This window comes from Mauremys reevesii, linkage group 17 (genome assembly GCF_016161935.1).
Source record: "Mauremys reevesii isolate NIE-2019 linkage group 17, ASM1616193v1, whole genome shotgun sequence".
NCBI lineage: Eukaryota > Metazoa > Chordata > Testudines > Geoemydidae > Mauremys > Mauremys reevesii.
The window spans coordinates 5,159,067-5,179,976 of NC_052639.1; the positions used below are offsets into that span (position 1 = coordinate 5,159,067).

General features: G+C 41.7%; 1 protein-coding gene across 5 annotated transcripts in view; it reads left to right on the top strand.

Moving 5' to 3' along the window:
- GPATCH8 (G-patch domain containing 8) overlaps positions 1 to 20,472 on the top strand; it is an 83,253-nt gene extending 62,781 nt beyond the window's left edge. For 4 of the 5 annotated variants that reach the window (XM_039504148.1, XM_039504149.1, XM_039504152.1 and 1 more), the window contains 3 exons: positions 3,665 to 3,808; positions 14,582 to 14,712; positions 15,210 to 20,472. In XM_039504148.1, coding sequence (XP_039360082.1) covers positions 3,665 to 3,808; positions 14,582 to 14,712; positions 15,210 to 19,080 — 4,146 coding nt within the window. In that variant the 3' untranslated portion in view covers positions 19,081 to 20,472. The remainder of the gene's footprint in view (positions 1 to 3,664; positions 3,809 to 14,581; positions 14,713 to 15,209) is intronic. The other variant, XM_039504150.1, reaches the window with a different exon arrangement.
- The last annotated feature ends 438 nt before the right edge of the window (positions 20,473 to 20,910 follow it).

Sequence of the window (20,910 nt, forward strand, 5' to 3'; positions counted from 1 at the left end):
GCTATCTGGTTCTGTTTTGGTTTAGGTGGAACCCATCCTTCCTGTAAGGCTCCCCCTCTCCCAAAAGCTTCCCTGGTTCCTAATAAATGTAAACCCCTCCTCCCTACACCATCATCTCATCCACACATTGAGACCCTGCAATTCTGCCTAACTGGCCCTGCGTGTGGAACTGGAAGCATTTCAGAGAATGCTACCATGGAGGTCCTGGACTTCAATCTCTTACCTAGCAGCCTAAATTTGGCCTCCAGAACCTCTCTCCTGTCCTTCCTATGTCATTGGTACCTACATGTACCACGACCACCGGCTCTTCCCCAGCACTACATATAAGCCTATCTAGATGTCTTTGAGAGAGCTGCAACCTTTGCACCAGGCAGGCAAGTCACCATGAGGTTCTTCTGATCATCGCAAACGCAGCTATCTATGTTTCTAATGATCGAATCGCCCATTACTAATACCTGTGTCTTCCTAATAACTGGAGTTCCCTGCCCCGGAGAAGTATCCTCACTGTGAGAGGATACCACAACATCATCTGGGAGGAGGGTCCCAACTATGGGATCGTTTTCCTCTGCTCCAGTTGGATGTTTTCCTTCCCTGAGGCTTTCATCCTCCTCAACAGCACAGAGGCTGTCAGACCAGGGGTGGACCGTTCTACTGTGTCCCAGAAAGTCTCATCTCTGTACCTCTGTCTCCCTTAGCTCCTCCAGCTCAGCCACCCTGGTCTCCAAAGTCCGTACACGGTCTCTGAGGGCCAGGAGCTGCTTGCAGCAAATACATACATACACCGCCAGCCCATAGGGCAGGTAATCATACATGCTGCATTGGGTGCAATAAACTGAGTAGCTCCCACTGTGTTGCTGGACTTCTGCCTGCATTCTCTTTTTACTCCCAAAGCTTGTTCCCTTGTTGGTGCTTTGTTTTTATCAAGCAGTGTTTTGACCTTTAAGTGCAAAGAATGTTAGATGTATCTAGTCCCTGTAAACTCCCTCACCAAACGCCCCTGTTAGCTGCTCCTGTTCGAAATAAACTAGGTTTGTCAAGCAATTGACAAAAAAATTAATCTCAATTAATCGCACTGTTAAACAATAATAGAATACCATTTATTTAAATAGGTCTGTATGTTTTCTGCATTTTTCAAGTATATTGATTTCAATTACATCACAGAATATAAAGTGTACAGTGCTCACTTTATATTTTTGATTATAAGTATTTCCAGTGTGAAAAAACAAAAGAAATAGTATTTTTCAGTTCACCTGATACAAGTACTGTAGTGCAATCTCTTTATCATGAAAGTTGAACTTACAAATATAGAATTATTTACAAAACACTGCATTCAAAAATAAAACAATGTAAAAAGTTTGTTTAGATTTTCAGGAGATATGGTAAACAAGAAGTGGGCAGCATTGTCACCTGAAAGTGAGAACAGGCATGGCACTGTTGTAGCTGGCATCACAAGATATTTACAGGCCAGATTTGCTAAAGAGTCATATGTCCCTTCATGTTTCAACCACCATTCCAGGGGACATGCTTCCATGCTGATGACAAGTTCTGCTCAATAACCATCCAAAGCAGTGTGGACGTACGCGTGTTCATTTTCATCATCTGAGTCAGATGCCACCAGTAGAAGATTGATATTCTTTTTTGGTGGTTCAGGTTCTGTAGTTTCTGCATTGGAGTGTTGCTCTCTTAAGACTTTTGAAAGCATGCTCCACATCTCGTCCCTCTCAGATTTTGGAACATAAGAACATGAGAATGGCCGTACCGGGTCAGACCAAAGGTCCATCTAGCCCAGTATCTGTCTACCGACAGTGGCCAATGCCAGGTGCCCCAGAGGGAGTGAACCTAACAGGCAATGATCAAGTGATCTCTCTCCTGCCATCCATCTCCATCCTCTGACGAACAGAGGCTAGGGACGCCATTCTTACCCATCCTAGCTAATAGCCATTTATGGACTTAGCCACCATGAATTTATCCAGTCCCCTTTTAAACACTGTTATAGTCCTAGCCTTCACTTCAGATTCTTAAACCTTAGGTCGAGTGCTATAACTATCTTTAGGAATCTCACATTGGTACCCTCTTTGCGTTTTGTCACATCTGCGGTGAAAGTGTTCTTAAAATGAACAGTATCTGAGACTGCTATAACATGAAATATATGGCAGAATGTGGGTAAAACAGAGCAGAGGACATATTTAATTAATGCATTATCGTTGTTGTTTTAATGAGTGTCATCAGCATGTCCTCTGGAATGGTGGCCAAAGCATGAAGGGGCATACGAATGTTTAGCATATCTGGCACGTAAATACCTTGCACTGCTGGCTACAGAAGTGCCATGCAAATGCCTGTTCTCACAGAATACAATATATGAACATGTAGAAAAACATCCAAACTATTTAATAAATTTCAATTGGCATTCATTTAACAGTGCAATTAAAACTGCAATTAATCACGACTAATTTTTTTTTAACCATGATTTCTTTTAGTTAATTGCATGAGTTAACTGCGATTAATCAACAGCCCTAAAATAAACACTTTCTTCTCAGCTCCTGAAGGGCAAAACTTCTTAAAATCATTCTTGGGTTTGGCATTGGTATTAATGTACCAATTGGAATAATTTGGTTTGTGAAGTAGGATGGGTAGGCCCAGGGTTTTAGGTAGTAACAGACTGGCCTTTCATTTTCAATAGCAGGTCCAGCTCAAAACTACATATCAGAATAATTACAGCAGCCAATTTGTCTAATCATCGAATAACTGGTGTCCAGATCACTGATGTATAGTAGGAAAGCCTCCTTATAGGCTGTACTCAGCAGATCCTGGTTGGAGCTCTTTGTGCTATGAGATTAATTGGCTGGATTAGGATTTGTAGTGTGAGAGGAGAGAATGAAACAATGGGACCCAGAGCCTTTTGGCATTATCACAGTACAAAAAATAACTGTCCTCTCTAAGGGGTGGTAACTAATCACTTACATATATATCAACCCAAAAAAATCACCACCACCATTGAGGTGTTAAATTAATGTGCATTTGATTGTAGACTGATTTTGCCAGAGATTGCTGTGCATACATCTTCATTTTAAAAATTCTGTTTCCCTATTTCTGGTAAACTGCAACTACCTGTGCACCTTCTCGTGCAGCCATCATCCTACTGGGGCACAACTTCATTTGCTTTAACTACATATAGTGGGCATCCTCATTCTTGGTATAGTTTAAGAGAATTTTGTAGAAATACACCAGGGATGAACTTGATCATTTGCAGCCCTAAAGTGGGTTTATTAAGTAGTCATACTAAATATTTTGTCAGTCTCCAACTACAGAACCACAAATTCTAGATTGTAAATTCCTCGGTGAAGGCACTGTTCTCTGCGGTGGTGAGCATGTGACCACTTAACAAATGCATTACTTTATAGGAATACTGGTTTCTGATGTAGAACGTATAGAGGCCAGATTAAAAGAAGAATGTATTCTAATTAAAGTTTTCACAAAACTCACATATATTTTAGTTTGTAGGAGAACATGGGTGTATCATTAAGTTGCTCTAAAACAATGTTTCTATTTTAACCAGCATCATGTTAAGGTTTCCATACGAAGGCTTTTTTCCTTAATGGAATTGTTCAGCTTCACTGGTTATTTTACAGGAACTTAACAGTACTGACTTTCATTAATATTGCAGGATTATGTCGACAAAGAAAAGGCAATTGCCAAGGCCTTGGAAGACCTCCGAGCAAACTTTTACTGTGAACTCTGTGACAAACAGTATCAAAAACATCAAGAGTTTGACAACCACATAAACTCTTATGACCATGCTCACAAACAGGTAAACAGCTGCTGTCACTGCAGATAAGTACCATGATATTCTTGTTGCAGGAAGCTTCTTGCTGCTCTTGGTTGAGATGTGTTCAATTGCCAACAATGGAATACTCAGTGAAAGAAATGTAACTGATGGCATCAGGGTTAAGCTTTGAACTAACCATGTTCAGGAGCAGGTGGCAGTCAGACTGAAAAGGAGATTAGGTGTGTATGATGGCTCCCACTTAATTCATCAATGCTTTGGAATGAACAGTGGTGTTTCTGAGGCCCAAGTAATAGGCCCTATGGTGAATTCCAGTAACTGGGATATCTGGCTTCACATACTAGACTGCAAATGGAATAGAGAATTGTGGATCTGGGTGACATAGGTTTTATAAAAAGAATGGCGGTTGCAGCAAGGAAAAAGTCATTAGGAGTAATATCCAAATCCTGTAACTCCACTGAGTTGGCCAATTCTAAAAAAAATTCTGTGTTGAAACATTTGAATTTCAAAAGGTGGCCTATGTTGTGATATCTATAGACATCTTGCTGTATGTTCATTACTAAAAGTTCAGGCCTCAGACTTAGGGCTTGGCTACACTTGCGAGTTAGAGCGCATTAAAGCAGTCCCAGGCGCCCTCGCTCACTACCCGTCCACGCTGGCAAGGCACGTAGAGCGCTCTGACTCCACGGCTACAGCGCTTATGGTACTCCACCTTGGCGAGTGGAATAACTTTTGCTGTGCCTTGGCTACAACGCCTGGCATCAGCGTGAACGAGGTGTTGTATTATTGCGCTCTGACCAACCTCTGGAAACGTCCCATAGTCCCCTTAAGTCAAGTGACCACTCTTGTCATTGTTTTTGAATCGCTGCAGGAATGCAGATAGGCCCTTTCAAAGCTCCATTTCTGACAACCGGCATGCTTATCTGCTCCAAGACAAAGCAACCATTACTGTGGAATGCTGTGTGTGAGAGGGGTGGGGAGGGGTCTGCTGCTGTCTGAACTTACAAGACACCATGCTGACATGCTCTCAGCCCCCCAAGGAACCCCTCCCTCTCCTCCCACATACACACAACACGCTCCCTGTCACACTCCACCCCACCCTCCCCATTTGAAAAGCACGTTGCAGTCACTTGCATGCTGGGATAGCTACCCATAATGCACTACTCCCAGTGCCGCTGCAAGTGCCACAAATATGGCCACGCCAGTGCGCTTGAAACTGTCAATGTGGACAGACTGCAACGCTTTCCCTAGTGTGCTCTCCGAAGGCTGGTTTAACTCAAAGCGCTCTACATCTGCAAGTGTAACCATGCCCTCAGTCTGTTCACACACTTTAGACCAGTGGTTTTCAAACGTTTTGTATTGGTGACCCTTTTCACACAGCAAGCCTCTGAGTGTGGACTCCTCCCCCCCCCCCCCCCGGTTATACATTACAAATGAGAGGGGTAATTTAATTTAAGGAGGGCTGGGAGCTGTCAGCCCCCATGTAACCACCTTGCGACTCGCTGAGGGGTCATGACCCGCAGTTTGAGAACCCTTGCTTTAGACTGATTGAGTTTTAGGCATTACATAACTTTGTTTTAAATGTGTGTCTATAGATAGACGAGGTGGGTGAGGTAATACCTTGAATTGGACCAACTTCTGTTGGCGAAAGAGACAAGCTGAAGAAGAGCTCTGTGTAGCTCGAAAGCCTCTCTCTCACCAACAGAAGTTACCACCTCACCCACCTTCTCTCTCCAATATACTGGGACCAACACAGCCACAACAACTCTGGCTATAGATTTCACTTCTCTCAGAAAGAAGGGATTTTGGTCTTCTGTAATATTACCTCTAATAGAACACCATTAATTTGTCCTGATGACTGGAAGATGTATTGTGCATTATTGACTTTTGTAAAACAGCAAGTGAGCAAAAAATACAATTTTAAAACCAAGGAGAATGCATCACAAAATATACTTTGTTCATTTAAGTGTATAGAATTTGATACTAAATAAATTCAGTATTTTTTTTAAAGTAACAAAGTTTTAATAATACGAGACCTCACTATAGCACTCCTCAATTCTCCAAAAACTATAGTGCAGTAAATTGAGGTTTCCAGACTAGCAAAGTACAAATTAGTGAGTTTCTATTGTATTATGGAAAACAGCTATACAAGGGCTATTTTGACTAAGTTGACGGGCACATTAGACTGCTAATAGACGGAGTTGTTGCAACCTTCTGATTTAATATACTTTGGACTTTTCATCAGTTTGGCTGAAATTTGAGTGCATGACAACAGGGAGAGCCTGTTTAATACCATATCTTTCAGTGTGATGATATATTAATGGCAGCTCTTGATAAGTGTATCTGAAAAATTAACAACAGAGATCTACAGGAGAGTGACTGAACTGACATATTTCAGCCACAGCTTGGAGAGACTTAGAGGAAAAACTGACCTGCAGAGCACGGGCCAACCTCATGCTGGTGGAAGAACTGTCCACCATTAGTGTGCGAGAACCGGGTGGCGGAAGTAAAAGCTGCTTGGGGAAAACTTTATGCTGGCACAAGCTTCTCATCCATACAAATAGATTTCTGCTTTTGGTGAAAAACTCTTTTTGGTGTTGGTCACCTGAATGGATACCACCACTGGATAATTTGCAGCTGTTACACCAGTATTGAATGAGTCCTGGAGCTTATGAACCTCCAGATTTTTTTTTTATGGGAAATCATCCAATAAACAGTTCAGGAAGTCATCTATAGAAAGTTAAAGGCAGAAGAAATCGAGCTGCATTTAGGAGATTTGTGCAGTGTTAAGGTGCAGCTGGCCTTGTTAAGAAAGTCTGAGTTTAGCAGCAAATTTGAAACTGCCTGGGAATATTTGAAATAGAATCTTGCAGTAGATAACTGTATCTTAGCATGTCCCATTGCCTTTACTAATTATGGTTGAAGGTAGGGTCACTTCTGAGGGACAGATTTATCCTTTTTATGAGGATAGCTTTTAAAATACTAGTCTGTAGTTTTGTTGTGAGACAATAGAAGGTACCATAGATTGACAGGTCAGCTTTCCTAGAATCATCCTTGATCAGTGAAGGAAGCAAAGTGATGTGAAGAAGACAAAAGCATTTATTCTTCTTGAGCATTGACTTATGCAAGTAGTTATTAAGGTTAGTTAATTAGCCCAAAAGGACGACTAGTGTGCTAAAGTAAACCAAGTGCAAGCTGTCCTGCATAACCTTTAGTTGAAGCTGAAAATTATTTTTTTTTAAAAAGCTCTCCCATTTTCTGGAATATTTTCCCTTAATTGTGCAGTCTCTTCAAGGAAAAGACAGCAGTGATAGTTACCTTCCAAAGAAATAATGAAGGTGGAGTAGAGAAGACATTTTAGAACTGAGATCGACTTTTTATTATCTAATTCTATAAAGCAAAGAGATTCCAATAGGAAAAAAGAAGATATAGTTAAGGTGAATCACCTTCTGCCTGTTGCCAGAATGTATAGGAGACCGAGATTAAATAAAGCACTTGCAGACTTGATTTCTTATTTCATACTTTCTTTGGATCATTTTTCTTCTCAACTAAAACTTGAGTGTGACAGAGGCTGGGAACTTGTATTTCCCATTTGACTTTATTGCTGGGGAAAACAAGACCCCACAACATCCTTAGTGATAAATATACCAAACCTCTATAGTCACTGGAGTTTGATGTGCTTGGCAATATCTGGCAGCAGTGATCCGATACAGATGTGTGAGAGGGAGAAATTCGTAAGACCATAACTTTAGTTTACATTTTCCATAGCATATTACCTGTCAAGAGTAAATTTCCTTTGGGAATAGTCATTGCTTTTAAATAATTTAAAATGGCAGTTTCCTTATTTCTAAAACTGCTCAGTGGACATTACTTTATCCGTATTAAATAGATCTTCCATCCCTACATCTCCTTCTGTTCCCAAGATATAAAGACACTGTCTTGTATTCCAGGAAGGAACTCAGGATTATTGCGAATCAGGGACAATAGGTAAGTGTATTGATCCCTACCCAATCCATTTTGGACCTGCCACCAAGTTGTTGACATTAAAAGTATAAAGGGAAAGTCCTGTTTGTTAATGGGGGGACATATTTGAGTTCTCCAGCTTCACAACCAAGTTCAAAACACTAGGAATTCTCTATCTGGAATTTTTCAGTTTTTCAGATTTTGAATTGTGCATTAAATTGTGAAATACATATTCCTGTGACTGCCAAGACCCATTGGCTGGTTTAATTCTCTACATTTTTAACCAGAATATCTGGGAAATAACACTTTTTTTTTGTTTAAAATAACATTTTTTGTTTAACATTTGAAAATAAGGTGATGTAATGGATGTTTTAAAGAGTATAACCCCATCCTCAGAGTAGTAAATTCCTCTGAGGAAAAACTTGAGAAGACTTATTATGGCAACTGATATTCATACAGAAGGGGGAAAATGACTCAAATAAATTAAGACTTTTTGAGTACATTCAAAGAGCAGTTAAAAAGTGTTAATTTTGCTTTGTACCATGGAAAGTTACTGTAATTTTTAATGGAGATTTCTAAATGAGGGGAGAGCTGTTGGGTGCAGCAAACAAAAGTTAATGGTTACGTGTGAACTGTCCCACCTCTGAAGCTGTAGAAATCCTGATGCAGCCTTTTATTAAAGGTTCAAATTCAAAAAGAAAGGGTTAGATGAAAGGAAAACTTTGGTAGCTAGCTGCTGACTTAGTGATATAGAAAAGAACCCCTCACAGTTAATCCCTCAACTCAAATGTATGCCATTAGGCATCTAGGGAGGGCGAGCACCAAAGCCCTTGTGTTTTATGGGGATGGCAGATTTCTCCCTTTGTGATGCTACATCAGTCACCTTTGAAATTAAACCAGCTCTGTGTGGCTTGGAATGATGCACTCGGCACTCAGATATTCTATATTTACATTAATGTTCTCCTTTCTTAGAGCCCTATTCCTATTTGACTACTTCATACAGTATTGATGACAGTCAGTCAGACAGGGATCCTCCATCTTCTGAATAGTGTATGATGCACTACAGCTTTTCCAAAACTCCAGGACCTGTAACAGTCTCTTAAATCTTACAGCTTCTGGCTTTTTGACTCCAGGAACTTTTAAGTTCTGTAACATAGCATTGATCAAATGTTTTCTGAACTTGCATATCTATATCCACTAGTCAGTTTTCCATCGCTACTGTGCCAAGTAAGAGAAGCACCATTGCACCGCCCAGCAGAAAGGAAAGTGCTCCCTCTGTAGTGCCCTAAAAGCACAGGATAGTTGAGTATTCCATGGCAAGTCTTGTCTTCAAATGTGAGGGCCCCAGAATGCTCACACGTGTGAGGATTGCAGATTTACTTTCAATAGAATGCAACTCAGGCAACAGTATGATCCAGCTAGAGAACCTATCCCTTCCATGTCCTCATCTCTCTGCCAACTGCTATTAAATAAAATTAGTGTACTTTTTAGTATATTAGAGCAGATACTGGTTTTCTGAACCTTCTACGTGAGTTTGTTCTGTATTGTATACGCTTCTGGGAGAGACTATATGGTCTGTCATATATTGTGCAGACATTTAGAGAGTCTGTATTTCATTTCATAAAAATGATCATAACATTGCACTTGTTTTTTACACTCATCTAGCAAGACAAGTGTGTTTGCATCAACTTGTGTGTTAGACGGACACAGACGTGGATTCTTGTTTCATCTTTGTCTCCCTTCGTATTTCATTTTCAATTTTTGAAAATAACTCCTAAACCTAAGGGGATACCTGTAACCCTGTGACACTGAAAAATATTGCCCTTCGCTGATACTAGCATTCACAAAGCAACAAACTCCAGAGGTGGCATAGACTAAGATACAGTTCTGTAGTATGCCCAGAGCAGTGGGGATCCAGTTCTGCTAAATAACTTCCCAAGTTATATATGGAATAAATGCAGAGACACAAAGGGAAGAGCATCACTGCACTGAGAGAACTAACAAAATAGGCACATTTTGGAAGGCTTTCTTCATAAAAACACCTACAGCCTCATAGTTCAGTTGGGTCTAAGATACTTGTTTCATTTTGAGAGCAGACTAGTACAGCTTTAGTGTTGCCAGAGTCTCTACTTTATAACACCAAGTAGCTTCAGGATACTCTCTTCACTTTGTGAAGTCCCCTGTACTTGAGTTCTGTCTGAAGGCAGATACATGCTAAAGAACATGAGTAAACTTTTCTCCTCTCTTCCCTACAACTGAGATCTGTGCATGATTTTATTTCAGATTAGCCGTCTCCTTCTGTCTAAAGAGTACTGAGCTGAAAATAAATACTCAGCAGACTCAACTCTCTTTGTACCCTAATAAAATAAGTACCAGATTAAATGGTGTAAAGTGAACTTCAGCCTGGAATGCTTTGGTTACTTAATGGGTCAGAATTCTGGCTTTATTTTTCGTTCTTACACGCTCTACTGAGCAGCTGTTTGTCTTGACTGAGTCTTCCTTACGTGCCTGTGATGGGCATATCTCCAGAGTCTTGTATGTAGCATAAATTTAAAATCATCCAGGAATGTAGCCTATTTGAGCTAGTTAGAGAAGTCTGTGGGCATATTTTGTAGGAGGGTTGTAAGTTAGTTGCTTTAAATGCCAGCATCTCATGGCATCATAAGACACCCTCCTTTACCGATCTTCTTTCTGTGCACCAGATTACTATGGTAACTTTAGAGCTCTAGAAAACCTGTTCTGAAAGCGCCTGTTCATGCCCCATTGAAACCAATGGAAGTTTTGCCATTGACTTCCGTGGGCACAGGATCAAGACCTAAGTCACAGATGAAAATATTCTCATACTCCATCTAAGCTGAGGTTGGTGGCAGTGGATGAAAACACTACTGATCCCATGGGATGAAGCATTTCAGAGTGTTTTATGATGATCTCCTCAGTGCAATCTGAGTGTCTTATCTAGCTGAAGTGTCTACATTCTGGTAAAATTCATTTCAAGGTCTGGAGACTTGTGTGTTTCTTGATTGGCCAGTTTATGTGATTTTGTGAAAGTGATCTCTCAGTATAACCATTACTGCATTTTGATTAATAAAGTGGTGAATAATACTCTTGGTTTTCTGGTAACTTTCGTTCTGAAGTAGGTCAGTACATGTATTGCTACTTGGAAGGCATTGCTGCTTCCTAGGAAAGCCAATTCCTCAAGCCATGCCTTTTTTTATTTCCTGATCTCTAAATCCTCTTGTAGCGTGAAATTGTAATTTGGTTTAGTAAAGCTCATAACAGAAAAGTCTCTTATTAATCAGGATTTAAAAAAGGAGTGATGTTCTTGTTGAGTTTAGGAACCTTACAATTAGATGAGCATTTGTTTAGGGATTTTAGATGGAAAAATTAAGGCAGATTGTTTATTGAATAGCTTTCTATGAAAGTTAAGACCTTGTGTGTTGAAAAATTTAAATTGGCATCCCATAATCACAGATTCCCCTAGATTTAGGCCTTGACGGTTTTGGTTGTGTCTATCCCAGTTATGTGTTTGGGTAGGTGGGTGGTTTTATTAGTATTGTAATTCCGTTGACTGGTCCTTCGGTGTGTTCCATTGACACCACTGACATCCATTGGTGTGCTCATATGTGCTACTTAGTTCAGTTCTGGACTTGGAAAGGAGGGGCTAATTGTTTATTCCGTGGCAGGACTTTGTATAAGACCACTCCACAAGTTGCTTTGCACTTACCAAACTACCTATGAACAAGGACTTTTGGATCTTGTGTCCATAGTAATTTGTTTTTACAGGTTTGCAAACTGGTCTTTTGTTTTTCCATGATTACTTGTATATGAAACTTGTTAGCAATTTAGCCAGATTTCTTGGCATTTTGGCTATTTCCAAACTTTTGTGCTTGAAAACGCATCTTTCAGAGAGCGAGAGACTAACTACCGGTACATAATATTCCTCATTTTACATCTTATTTGGTACAACCCTGAAAAATGATGGTGCAGTGCTGTGAGAGAGTTTAAAATGCTAAAGCTAGCAGTTAGATTATCCTGACATCCAGTGAATAAAGTAAATGTGCACTGTTGCTGAATTAAGTTGAAGATTAACCTGACCATTGTCTGTTGGTATTAAAGGAATTATGCCACTTGTCATATAGTCCGGTATTCACAGGTCATAGTTATCAAGAACATACTGTAAATGAATTTACCATTGCCCTAATATTTACTTAGACTTTTACAGATTGAGAATAGTTGACACTACACAGAAGTTTTTATGTTGATAGCTAGAGCATCTGGAATACACTATGGCTTGGGACATGTTATGTAGAGTTTATGTAAAATCAGATCATTGTTTGTTTTTCTGGAGGTGGGGGATAGCACAGTCTTTGGGGCACTGTTGGTTTGGCTCTTGAAAACGGTGTAATTCCTGTTTACCCAAATCACAGGTAAAGATCCAACTCGGTTGTCTGTCATTCCCTTCCTTTACAGAGTCTGCAGTATATCAGTATAGTAAGTGATACTGCACTTCCTAGTGCTTTGCACTGCATTTCTCACTTCACAATCCAAAGGGGGCGGGGGTGGGGGGAGAAGAGCAGCATTGAAGAAAGCATTAATTGTCTGGTTAAACTGTGTGTGTAATGAAAACAAGATTCCACTGTGGGCAACACCACCATATTTGAGCCTGCGACTCTAGTCAGCCTGCTGTACGGGTCAAAGGTGGGTGTTTAAAGCCACACCTGAAGGACGAGAGTGGGTTTCTGGGAGTTCGGGGTTTGCACCCTCCACTTACTCATATAAAGGGAAAAGTTGTAATTCATTTTTATTGTAAAAAGCTGGGTCATTTTTTCCCCAAATGGATGAAAAATCCAGAAACTTGGCATCGAACCCCAGTTAAATTGTTTTGCCAGCTGTTGGTGACTTTTAACTGATAAGCAGTTTTAATCAGCATGAAAAAAGCTGATACCATTGCTTAGCCTGTTCTTCCTCTAGAAAGAAATTTACTATTCATTATTTAACACATTACCTTCCCCCAAACCCTAAGCCCTTTGCATCCTGGTCAAAGTAGTGGTTATTTCAGGTGGGATCATTGCACTGTGTGTGTATGTACGTGCATTCCCTTCCTCTTACCCCTGAAACTGAACCTTTTAGCTTTGATGGATCAGCTCCTTAGTCAATACGATAGTTTGCAGCTATACTGAGAGCTTGTGTAGTAATGCTTGCTTTTTTTTTTCTCTTTTCCACTCTTGTTATATTTTTACTTTCTTTTTTCTTTGTGATGTGACATTTTCAGCTGATGTGTTGAAAGCAAATCCTTCTAATTTTGGAGTCCAGATCACAAGAGTGAGTTTCCTTCTACTAGTGTCTGTAGCTGTATTTCTCTTTCTTTTCTTTTTTTTTTTATTTTGTGTGTGTGCGTGTGTCCTCCCTTCTGATTTTGATAAAGCTCAATCACATTTAGTAAATATTATTAGGTAAGAGAATCCCCCGTCTTGTCAATCGTCATCTTTTTCACAAAGCAATGTTCACTTTACATTGGGTCAAATCAGTTCCTCAAACTTGATCCGTTTGATAGATTTTCAGATCCTAGCATGTGATGAATATCTCTGCAGCTCTGTTCTAATCAAGAATCAGCCTTTGGTAAAGGTTATATTTTGAAGTAAACAATTGTTAAATTATAGGCTAAGGTTTTTCAAAAGTGACTACTGATTTTTGAATGCCCCAATTTTTAGAAGCTCAATGTGACACACCTTACAGGGATCTGTTTTTCAGAGGAAGTGCTCAGTGCTTTGGTACCAAAAAACAGGCAGCCAAAATCACTAGTCCCTTCTGAAAATCTTAGCCAGAGCTGCTTGTTGGTTTTCTCTGTGGATCAGGACAGCACTCTTAAACTAATTGTGTATTTTTGCAAGTTAATCAGAGGAAAAAGCGTTTTTCCCCTAAGGTTTAAGACTGAGATTTTTCAAAGCTGCCCAATGGATTTGAACACCCAACCTATTAAAGTTTAATGGGCTTTGGGAATCAAGCTCTCCTAGGGGCTTTGAAAATTGCGTCCTAGGTCAAGAAAATGCTAAACTACTTGGACCTAGCTCTGTTTTCCCCATTCCACCCCAAGCTTCCGGTCCGTGCCTCTCTGGTATCCAGTGCCACTTCTGTTTCTTTTTTTTCAGTGGACTTACTAAGAAACTGGCAAAGCCAGGCTGCATTCTTGCTAATATTGGAAATTTTTCCACACTGTCCAAACACGACATACAGGAAAATGAGTTACTGCTCATGGTAAAAGGTATCTTCCATTTTGTTGATTAAACAATCACTTTCATAATGAGTTCAGTTCTAGTTACACCCCGCCTCCCCAACTGTAATTTGTACATTGCTTTTCGAGATATGTACCTGGATAATTTTTCTGCACTAGCTAATCTCTTTTCATTCTTTGGCGCATACTATCAAGACTTCTGTCATGCACTGTCAAGTATATTTGCACCCTGCAAGAACAGCAGAGTCAAGTCATTTTTTTCCTTCCAGAATTTGCTTGTTGCTTTGAAATCAGCTTTATTGTACATGCTAAGGAAAATGTATCAACACTGATTGGAACTGCAGATATTAGATATGAAGTAGTAGCCAAAAGTGATCAACAGTTGTCTTTCCATTTAACTGTTGGGAGGATGGCAATGTGTTCTCTTTGGCTTGTGGACTAAGATGCTGTCACTCCATCTTAGCTCAGTAAATTTGTACTGGTTGGGTGGGTGGGTGGGGTGGGATGACGACACACTTTCCAGTGTTACAACAGAGAAACTCTTTAATGCACTGATTCACTTGCCATTTTCATCTGATTTCTCTCACTGTCTTTTGCCACAGAGGTTGAAAGATCTCAAGCAAAGGGAATTTGCTCGCAATGTCTCTTCAAGATCACGTAAAGATGAGAAGAAGCAAGAGAGAGCCCTCCGGCGTCTACACGAACTGGCTGAGCAGAGAAAGCAACTTGAATGGTGAGCGCTAGAGATCACAGCTAGACAGCACAGAAATGGGTTTCACCGAAGTAAAAAGGTTACAAAACCTACTGCTTGTAACCTGTACCTCATTCTTGCTGCTGTGCATCTGAGCCGTTGCGGAAGTGGTTGATGTGTTTGGAAATAGCAAGGCTTGAGCCTCAGCCTTCTTGCCATTGACATTCAGATGAGTAAATTAAGCACTATGCAAAACGGTTGTATTTGTCTTTCATACCAGCTGTAACCCACAGCTCTTCATAATGTTAAAGAATGCAAGGCATTGGGCAGTACTGAGTAAAAGTTACCCTGAAAAGGGTGAAAAGCCATTGCTTTAATATATTTACCATATACTTAATTATGCTAAGAACAGGCCTAGGGGGCATTAAAAATTAAGCATGGGCAGGAGAAAAATTATTTAAATTGAGGTATGACGCCATCTATAATAGTCTGTGAATCTCTCTAATCAGCCTTCCCCTCTATTTTAAAACATTCCATAGTGCTCCTGGAAGCGGGCCCATGTTCAAAACGACCACTGTGGCTGTAGATGAAGAAGGTGGTGATGATGATGATAATTCAGCAGCTAACAGCAGTTCTTCCATCCAAACAACTTCTAGCCAGGCTACAGAAATAACCATGGACAGGGGAGTCATTCTGAACACTGGACAAGTCAGCAACACTGTTCTGTCAGGCCAAATACCAATCCAGGCAACACAGGCAATCAGTTTTGGCATTAAGAATAATTTGGGAACTCCACTGCAGAAGATAGGAGTGTCATTCTCCTTTGCCAAGAAGGCTCCAGTAAAGCTTGAGTCTATAGCATCTGTCTTCAAGGACCATGTGGAGGAATCGAGTCCTGCAGATGGAACAAAAACTGAGGAGAGAGCCTCCTCCGATCAAGGGACTTTGCAGAAGACTGGTGAGGCCGAGACCACAAATAGTCCTGACAACAGAGTTGAAGATGATGACCAGCACGAAAAAGACAATGGATCTCTTGCCACTACATTATCTAAGTTAAAAAAGATGAGAAGAGAAGATGGACCAACGCCACTAGAGCCAGAGTATTATCATTATATTCCCCCAGCCCATTGTAAAGTAAAACCGAACTTTCAGTTCCTGCTTTTCATGAAGTCCACAGAGCAAATGGAAGCAGAAAATGCAAGCAAAAAAACAGTGCATGAAAGTATAAAGAGTAATTCTCCAAAACCCAAAGCTGGCAGGCACCCAGAAAAGGCAGCTGAGTGCACTGTGCAGCAGAAGGAGCCACGTACAACTGAACTTACAGCTCCGAGAAGCAAAACAGAAGCAAAAGAAATTCCAGAAAATGCAAGTTTGCAAGAAAGCAAGCAGTCTGCAGAAAGCAATCCCCCAAAACAAGACACTACTAAAGAAGCCCCTCAGCCTGTCCCGGGTTGTAAAGACGTCATCGAGGGACCGAAGCATCCAATGGGACCCTTCTTCCCAGTTTTGAGTAAAGATGAAAGCACTACTTTGCAGTGGCCTTCAGAACTTCTGATATTCACCAGGGCAGAGCCATCTGTGTCATACAGTTGTAATCCCTTGTATTTTGATTTTAAGCTGTCACGTAACAAAGATGCTAAAGCGAAAGGAGCAGAAAAACCTAAAGACACATTAGGTCTTTCTAAGGAAAATATACAGTCCACAGAATTTAGTGACATAAGCAAAAGCAAGGAAAGAGGAAGCACAACTAACAGTTCTGCTGCAAAACCAGAAAATAAACTTGTGTCTGTCTGTGGTACCCAGAGCAAGCAGGAGTCCAGCTTGGCAAGCGTTAGCAAAGTGGAAGAAACAGATGACAGTAGTAAAACTCTACCCAGTAAAAAAGACAAGGCTGGGAAATCCCACAAACATAAAAAGAAAAAGAAGCACAAGAAGTCCAGCAAGCACAAACGTAAACACAAGGAAGAGGCTGAAGAGAAAAGCCGAAAAACTGACATGAGGGAGGAGAAACCCAAGAAACGGAAAAAACACAAACACAAAAAAAGCAAATTGTCTCTTCCTGTTGGATCAGAGCGGGTGCTGAAACCTGACATGCCCGATGAGGGGAGCCATCTGCAGAAGAAAAAACACTGCTTTCAGGACCCTCAGCGGAAGGCCCTCTCTGCGGAAGAGGGGACTAGTGGCAAAAAAGAGGACAGTGGTAACTCTTCCCAAGAGCACGGCAGCAAAAAACACAAGACTGACCTGCAGCTATCATCTGCCTCAAAGAAGCGGTGTTCTGCTCCTTCTTTTGGCAGGTCCAGCCATAGAAGCCGGCAGAGTAGTGGGGACTATGAAAGTGATGAAGGCTCTCTCCGAAAAGACTTCCGACAGAAATCTGTGTCACAGTACAGTGATGACTATGACTCTGGTAGCGACCACTCCAGAAGCCGTTCCAGATCAGGGCGAAGACATTCTTCTCGCAGGTCCTCTCGAAGGTCATACTCAACGAGTTCTGATGCCTCTTCAGACCACAGTAGGTATAGTCACAGGAGAAGTTATTCAGATGATAGCTATACTGACTACAGTGACAGGTCAAGGTGTCATTCAAAGAGGTCTCATGACTCAGAGGATTCTGACTACAACAGCTCAAAACACAGATCAAAAAGGCACAAGTACTCCTCCTCGGAAGATGACTACAGTCTAAGTAGGAGCAGGTCTAGAAGTCGAAGCAGGAGCCGAACCCACACTAGGGGGAGGTCAAGAACAAGAAGTCGGGGTAGAACACGGAGCAGCAGTTGCAGTCGCAGTCGAAGCAAGAGGAGAAGTCGAAGCGTAACTGGCCGCAGTTGGAAACGGAGTCGGAGCTACAGCAGAGATCGCAGCCGGAGCACAAGGAGCCATTCACAGAGATCTCTTTCAAGAAAGGGCTCTCGGGATCATGAGAGCCCTGAAGACAGGAGATCTGGGCGAAGAGACTTCATCAGATCCAAAATATATCGCTCGCAGTCTCCGCACTATTTCAGAGCAGGCCGAAGTGAAGGGGCTTTGAAAAAAGAGAGCAGAGGAGATGAAACAAAGGTCACTGGCTCTCTCCCTCAAAATAGCTGTAGTTCTGGCTTGGGAAAAGCTCCTGAAAGTGATTGTGGCCCAGAAGAAAAGAACTCGGTCACAGCAAAACTGCTGCTAGAGAAGGTTCAGTCCAGGAAGGTTGAACAGAAGCCCATTGCTAGTGATGAAATGCTAGCAGGGACAAACAAGCTTGGGATAAAACTTAAAGATCCTCCACAGGGGTACTTTGGCCCTAAGCTTCCCCCCTCGTTAGGCAACAAACCAGTTCTGCCTTTAATTGGGAAGCTCCCTACAATCCGAAAACCAAATGCCAAGAGGTATGAAGAGGCGGGAGTAGAGAGGGGTGAGGAACAGGAGCTGTCAGAGGCTGATGAAGTTCCCCAGGGTAGCACGGAGAGTCAGTTGGCAGTCCAGCCTCTGCTGGAGGAGGAGGTGGTGATGCTGCTGCAGGACAAACCACTGGAAGAACAGAAACCTGCTGAACCTGCTGTGGAAACGCCACCAATTCCTCTTGAACCGCAGGCACTTCCTGAATGCTACAGTTCTGGAGAGCTGATTGTGCCACACAGCTATCTCTCTGATCCCAGTGATGGTGATGCCTTAGAACCCGTGGAGAGTGGTAACCCGCCTGTCCCTGTAGAACCCAGCATGATGCCTTTAGTTCCAGATGTTGAGCACTTTCCTGGTTACGTGACTCCGAGTGGGGAGCCAAGCATTGACGGGGAGCCAGAAGGAGCAGAAGATTCCTCCCTGGCCCCACTTGAGAGCCAACCGATCACTTTCACGCCTGAAGAAATGGAGAAGTACAGTAAGCTTCAGCAAGCAGCTCAGCAGCACATTCAGCAACAGCTTCTAGCAAAGCAGGTCAAAACCTTTCCTGCTTCAGCAGCGCTGGCCCCAGCAGCACCTGCTCTGCAACCTATCCACATTCAGCAGCCAGCAGCTGCATCTGCAGCATCCATCACCACTGTGCAGCATGCCATTCTGCAGCACCATGCCGCTGCGGCTGCTGCAGCTATTGGCATTCACCCACACCCTCACCCCCAGCCTCTTGCTCAGGTTCATCATATACCCCAGCCACACTTGACACCCATTTCCTTGTCCCATTTAACCCATTCTATTATTCCAGGGCACCCTGCTACATTTCTAGCCAGCCATCCCATACATATCATTCCTGCGTCCGCGCTCCATCCAGGTCCCTTCACCTTTCATCCTGTTCACCATGCTGCTCTTTATCCAACGCTTCTTGCCCCTCGACCTGCTGCTGCTGCAGCTGCTACAGCTTTACACCTTCACCCTTTGCTGCACCCCATTTTCTCAGGTCAGGACTTACAGCACCCTCCCAGCCATGGCACATGAAGAGAAGGTAACTCAGCCTCAGAGAATGGAGACTTGCACATTTCGAAAAGTGGGGTGAAGATGATCCAGCTGACAGGTGAGATCTGAGAATTTCCTTTCACTCTTAGCAGCCGAGGAAGTGGGTTCTGGCTTGAAGGCCATACCTGTGGTGCAGCAGTTCAGTTTTGTGCGTGTTGTGTGCATTTGTTTACTATTAGGAATTTTCTCACATTTCCGCATCTGAGAGAACGTATTTATGTAGCACCATCATGGCCCAGATGAATCATCTCAAATTCAGAGAGACAAGATGCTTTGTGAAGGGCTTTTTTCCCTGTATTCTTACATCTTCCTTCTGCTCTCTTGTAAATTACATAGTGTTTCCTGCTCTGGCTAATGGTTGTCTCTCTCAAATCCTTGTAATGAGGTCATCTAATTAAAATGGTCTACATGATTGACTCCTGGTTGTAATCAGTGATGCTGCATGCATAAAACATTTACTAACTGACAGCTGTGTCCTGCCAAGAGGACTTTGCTGGAAGGTCATGGCCACTCTTGGTTTTGCTGGGGCAGTGACCAGTTAGCAGACTTTGCAGAAGAGTTCTTGGTACCTGATGTCACATACCCCACTGTCTGACGTACGCAGCGAAGGTGGAAATAGGATTTAATTTTAAAGCTTTACTGAACAAAAGAGCTAACTATGTTCAAAGCTTGGGCACTTCTCCATCCTGCGTTAAAATTCTGCTCTCAGGTGAGGATTGTGCGCTGAAGCCTTTTGTGTGAAACAGAGAGGTGTTCTCAGATTGCTGGCTTGTGACGTTGGTCTAGGCTTTGACCACTGTACTCTTGAGAGAGATCTTTCATACTCCGATCTCCCGAAGTGTTGTAAAAAAGAGGCATTTGATTGAGAATGAAAGAAAAATCCCTTCCTGAGTTGAAGCAATATGGAGGACCGGAACCCAATAACAATCTGGAGAAATTAACCAGAATATGTAAAATGTATTCTTTTCTCTGTAATATTGATGTTTGTTTATTAATTTATAGGATTTTTTTAAATGTAAAGACTTGCACTGAACTCTGTAAACGTAAAAATGCTGCTTTTTGTAGCTCATATAAAAAAGGTTACATATTTGTAGTATACTGCAATAATATTTTTTACAGCCAGTTCTTTTAGTGGTACTTGTTCTGGTGGCTTTTGTGTAAATATGTTTGCTGTAGTTGAAATAAGACACTTGTAAAAGTTAAACTTACCGTTTCAGCTAGATACAAAATGACTAAGCATGTATATTTTATCAAGCTCATGTATTTTTGGAGTTTTTATGGACTATAAAATGTGTAAAAAAAAAAAAAAAAGTCATTTAGCATTTTGCAGAAGAAAAATGTGAGATTTGGAATAAATGCGGTGCATTGAAGACACTGATGACTCTAACAGCTAATGAATTGCATCACGTTGGAAGGTGACGACTGCTGGATTTGTAAAATGCTGTACGGATGGAAGCAACATAGGTATATATTGCATGCTTGTGATCTGGAGCTAAGCTGCTAGCTTCAGAGGAATCTGATCCTGATGGCAGATTCAGGAGTGTCAGGAAATTGGGCTAAGTCCCATATAGAACAAAATGCCCATGTTTATTCCTGGGTTTGAACCACTGACTTGCAGATGTCACCCTAGCTACTTGTCAGGCACAAGTCCACTATTCCAGTGACAAAAGACCCGTTAGCTTTAAAATGTGCCTTTTTATTTTGAGAGTGAGGTTTTTTGGTTGATCACTAATTCATTCAAACTCCTCCCGCCTGTGACATTTTTCTGAAGGGATTTGTTCACATATCAGCCCCATTACTAACCCTCCGCCA